The sequence below is a fragment of the Papaver somniferum genome, unplaced genomic scaffold, assembly GCF_003573695.1.
Source record: "Papaver somniferum cultivar HN1 unplaced genomic scaffold, ASM357369v1 unplaced-scaffold_47, whole genome shotgun sequence".
NCBI lineage: Eukaryota > Viridiplantae > Streptophyta > Magnoliopsida > Ranunculales > Papaveraceae > Papaver > Papaver somniferum.
Window position 1 is genome coordinate 1039582 of NW_020647304.1, and position 5653 is coordinate 1045234.

Here is a 5653-nt window from a genome sequence, read left to right on the forward strand (position 1 = left end):
TAATATGGCAGTAGATATGAGCTCACTTTATGTGGACGACGATTCTGACACTTCTTATTTTCGCGATGATGGTCAGGCGATATATGTTGATCCCTGCTTTGAACAATAAGATGGTAACAACAGCTGGTAAGAGACCCACCAGTTTCAGTATGTTAACAGTACAGTTTCGAAGAAGCTAGATTTGTTTTCAGTTTGTAATTTCACAAGCTGGTAATGTGCCCATAAATTTGGTTATCTTTCATCCATGCTTTATTGTTGCAGGTAACTCCTCCTGCTTGTTATTATGAAGGGAGGGTGGATTTTGTGTGTAGTTGTCGTGCTACGACATATTCAAAATCGTTTACTTCCATTTCTGCATTCTATTTGCACATATAATTAAGTTCTTATCTTGTTTTACTTGTTATTTATGTTCTGTAATCCGTTGTACTGCCTTGGCAAGAATATCTTATAACTAGCTCGAATCACCAGCAGAATTTTGATGCTAGATAAGGGTTTTCTTGAAATGAATAGAAAGTGTTCATCAATATTCTGTCATCTCCCATTGATGTTCTAGTTTTTTCAGTGTTTTCTTATTGATTTTTTTTATTCTACAGTTAAGACTATGATTGAAGTTCAATATTCACTTCTTGTTTAATATGTTATGGCAGTAACACTCTGTCTATATAACGGACATCATAGACTTACGATGTTGACCTTTACTCTACTTTCTGCAAGGTACATAAGCATCAAGAACCAAGGGAAATGAAGGTCATGTGCTAGTAGCCAGCTGGGGGTATACCAACCCCTTGTAAGTCTTTTTTTCTTTTCATTTACCTTTCCATTATCTATGTTGGATATATTCATGTATGGTTGTACCATTAAATTCTTAAAACCTGTGGAAACAAACTACATTGTGCGAGGTAAAGAAAAGCGATGAAGATTTTTTTGGTTAACGGCAAGTACTGTTTTAAGTGGCTTGGAAAATATTATGCTTAACATGTTGGATGCTTCTTTGGTTAATATTAACCACCGTACAAGGTCAGTTTATTTTTTACTTCTGAAAACTTACCAAAATGTGGAGAAGTACTCATGTCTCGTGATTTAGAATTTTGCACCTCAAAATGTAGGATTTTCACACATGCTAGTTTCATTACTACTACTGAAACTAATAGGAATTGGATCGCTGAGGAGTTGCGGAGTCTAGGGAGGTAGCTGGGGATTTCATCACTGAGGTTGTTGATTAGGTAATTTTTATTATAATATACTATTTTGATTTTTCTTTGTTGTTCGTTTGTTTTTCTAATCCTGGATCATTAGGTGAATATCTTGCCGGTAAGATGAGAAGTTTGGAGTCTTGGTCACTGATTATATCATGCTAGCTATTACATTATTTCTCAAAGTAAATGTATAATATCTTTGGGAAGTCAATCAATTCAAATGCACCCTTTATCTCTTAGATGTGTAACTTGTTCTGTATTATAATTATTGACTCTACTTTTTTTTATCAATTCAGATCAATTATAATTCTAATTAATTTGGCTGAATTGATATTCCACATGCATTACTGATTTGAGTTTCTTCCTTCCGGTACACTGGAGAGTTTATTGTGATTGCTTCAGCGAGACACAGCTAAACTAGACTGGAGGTGACGTATATAGTATGGCTTTAAATGGCGTAAGTACATTATGCTGATTGAACTGAAATGACGTCAAGGTTTTTTATCTATTGCTTTTTACTAGAAGCGAGACAGATACATATGTGCTCGCTTTGTGATTTATTTGGAGAGATTGATTGAACTGAAGGAATGCATCTATGCAGGCTTGTGCTTGACAGCGATAGAATAGTGAAGCTTGGGGATTTCGGTGTTTCAGCTTGTGTATTTGACAGGCAACGCTCAAGGGATACTTTTGTAAGAACTGCATGCTCGTCAGTTTTTTTTTTCCTTCTAACAAGTTTTTTCTGAATGAAAATCTTCTGTTTCTTCCTTTTTTTCCTTTTTTCATTCTTCACCGTTGTACACAATTGAATTTAGAAAACATTCCCATATTTTACGGGATGGCTTAGAAGTTTTGCAGCCGGGAAGTGGATACGATTTCAAATGAGTGGTTGTTTTTTATCTCTTACTGTACTGTATAACAGTTTTTACTCGGCAGATCTCGATTTTTTCCATGAAAACTACTGATACACAGAAAACCCTTATCTCATATGTCTATAAGAACCACTATATACTCTTGTGAAGTTTCTTTGTTTATACACCTTGCACAGCTGGTATCTGGTCATTTGGGATAAACTGCTGTAGAGTTGGCCCATGGACCATGGTCATGCTTCCTTCTCGAAGTACCATCCGATAAAGGTAAACCAGTTTTCTGAATGCTTCCGTGAAACTATTTCAGTATTTCGGAAGAGCTTTTGACTTGTGTGTCTCTTCGTCTTTGTTGAATGTACTGCATCAAATACTGTCCCCATAATATATATTGTATGGATCAACTTCCTATTGACGGTTGTAGTTCTCGTTAGTTGAATTGATTGTAGCTACCAACCCTTGACCAGAGAATGAATAAAACAGTCAACTTGGGTTCTTAAGTGAGGTGTGTTCGGTAGAACTTAAACAAACTAAAGTTAAAACAGATTTTGGTATTTTCTCAGGTGGTTGGGGCTGCAGTACTTGTGAATGGTTGGCTATCTGATTTAGACCTACAACGGTTATCCGCAATGGAAAACTACTGGCACAGGTCTGCGCATTACGTTTATAGCTGAAGCTGCAGAACTTACGACAAACAAATTATTTCCTTCATTTTGTCATTGATATATCAGACCCGTAATTTTAGTTGTAGTGTTTGATCTAAAAATCTGATAGAACAGTGAACCACACTAATTTGGTTACGTTTCAGGAACTTCTGGAAAAGTGTAAAGATATGCAAGAGGCAATATGCATTCAATTTCAGGCACACCAAGCTGCTAATGGAGATGCCACACATGCGGTGTCAGAGACTTAGATGCTCCATGAGACTTAAACGCACTAACTATATTCGCGTAAAGGTATTTCATTGCTATGATCTCAATGAGTTTCTTGTTGGATAAATAAACCTCGCCTGTGAAGCTGTGATCAATACAGTGCATGCTTTCCAGTAATACTGACATGGAAGTGCCTAGGTTGGGAGTTGTCTCCATCTCCGTGATTAGATTTTTGGTGGTCTAAGTTGGACATTACAAGTGGTACCAGCATTGTAAATAGGGATTTCATTATGCTTTCTTGTTAACAGTAAGCTATATATGTTTATGGAATTTTATGTCATGGATATAATAAAAACTCAGTTTATTGTTAGTTATGGCTTTTAAGACTTTTTTGGTGGTCTAAGTTGGACATTACAAGTGGTACCAGCATTGTAAATAGGGATTTCATTATGCTTTCTTGTTCATTCTTGTTAACAGTAAGCTATATATGTTTATTGAATTTTATGTCATGGATATAATATTTTATTTTCAATAAAAACTCAGTTTATTGTTAGTTATGGCTTTTCAGACTTTTCTGGGTACAATATTGATCTAAAAATCTGTAGTCAACATTGGGGGATACTTGGACTAGACACGGTGGGTATTCCTGATCCGTGACCATTACACTGATTGGTCACGGTATGAGATGTGGTCCGTGACCAATGATCAAATTTGGACACGGTGTATGTTAGTTTCCCGGGTTTAAAAACATGAACTTGTCACGGTATAGAACGATATCCGTGTCTAATTGTGCGTATTGGTCACGGTGTCTAACAAAAGTACGTGACCAAAGAAATTGTGGTCACGGTGAAATGTACAAATTGGTCACGAAACTCACCGTGACCAAATGGGAATTACTTTTGGCCTCGCAGGCTTTGGACACGGTTTCTCAAAATTGAAATACCGTGACCATAGACCTTTGCTCACGGTAAAAAACCGTGATGAAAAGGGATTTTTTTACTAGTGAAAATTAAGGTAAAATAAAAAAATTAAACTAATTTGAAACAAATTCGTTGTCATTAGACAATGCAGTTCTGAAGAACTATCCAATTTAACTCTTCAATTTGAAGAACTATTCAATTTGTTGTCATCATACCAAATTTCTTCATCAAAAAAATAAGAAAAACAAACAGATCTTTAAGTAGCTTCTATCATCCTCAAATTTATTTTTCTCCTCTAATTTGTTTGGGTCTAAATGCATCGCATCTTTGCCTCACCCTCAACTTCTTATAATTTTGTTTGTAGAGAAGAAATCATAAAGCACCTAGTAATACTTAATCTTTTCATCTTACATCCATAGAGGTTTCCAGAGAGGTTTCCAAATCCATACATAGCAAATCCATCCTCACCACAATCTCATTTTGAACATTGTTTGCAAGGGTTATATGTCCTTCGGAACTGTATGTCCAAACCCTCTTCTTTTATCTTCCTCGTTGTGCCAAGTTTGTCCGCAATTTAGACCGCCTAGTACGCACCATGTATCAACTGGTAAGCAATTGTCCATAATAATCAAGCCTGAATCACCAAGGGGCGGGAATTATTCGGAGTAACCGGATTGAATCTCGGAAATACATACTACAGCCGTCTATGACAGATCCCTTCGGTCAGCAAATATGGTCAGCCATAAAAGGGGTACCATCCGTCGGATCATAGACTACACAAAATCAGACGGTCATAATTAAACCCTAACCTAAATGGTCAGGTATCTCAGCCATATAAGTAGAATTGTTGTCCCTCAAGTTTTTGTTCATCCAAACCCTCCTAACCCTAACATTCAGCAGCCGCCGACAGATCTGTAAATCAATAGTCTTCCTACTTGTTATCACATCTTTTCATCAGTTTTTTATGTTCATTACTCCCTCCGTTCCTTTTTAATAGGCTGGTTTTGTTTTTAGAGAAAATTAAGGAAATTAAGAGAACTAATCAATAAAAGAAGTGAAGTGAAATGGTCCCCATGACACTTGTCATCAAAATAATTATAGTGAAATGGTCCACATGACACTTGTCATCAAAAGAAGTTAAGAGAAAAGTGGTCCCAGAAAACTAAAGTAACATTTGACTTTCCCAATTAGGAAACCAGCCTATTAAAAAAGAACGGAGGGAGTATTAATTAGCCTATCATATTTTTGTTTACTAATGTTGTTTTGGGTAATCAAATCTACTATAAATGAATTTATAGTCTGTGATTGCTTAAATAAAACTAACTTAACCAGAGATAGAGAAGAGGGAGCACAAGTTTTCTTTACCCTTTTTATTGTACTAATAGAAATGATTTTGGTATTCACCTTATGTCATAAGCAGGTAATTGGGTAATCTAAATTTACTTTCTTCTCCCATTCTCTCTCCAAAACACAGGAAAAAAAAACTATTTTCTTCAAGTTTTAGATCCTTGATCTACCCGGTTTCGGTTTGATTTTTTCAGATAAACCGGGAAGATCGAGTTTGTGTACTTGTATAGATTTATTTTCCAACAAAAAAAATTGTTTCTAAACAATTTTTTATGATTTCTTATCGGTCTGTCATGACTTGTCTTCTTATTGTATTATTAGGTTTTTCTGGTGGATTTGCATCATCATCAAGCATGTTATGGAGGAAAATGATCTACTTTGTCAGATATGGAGATCGTTTGTGAAGAAATTAATTTGGGCGTATTACTTCCTTTTTATGGAAGCATCTAATA

The 5653-nt window shown here is 35.7% G+C and overlaps 1 protein-coding gene across 1 annotated transcript; it reads left to right on the forward strand.

Annotated features, from left to right (window-relative positions):
- The first annotated feature begins 1648 nt into the window (after positions 1-1648).
- LOC113342765 lies at positions 1649-2975 on the forward strand. Its single transcript, XM_026587198.1, has 5 exons — positions 1649-1653; positions 1798-1888; positions 2279-2332; positions 2626-2711; positions 2837-2975. The coding sequence occupies exons 1-5, from the start codon at positions 1649-1651 to the stop codon at positions 2973-2975; spliced, it is 375 nt and encodes a 124-aa protein (XP_026442983.1).
- Positions 2976-5653: the final 2678 nt, after the last annotated feature.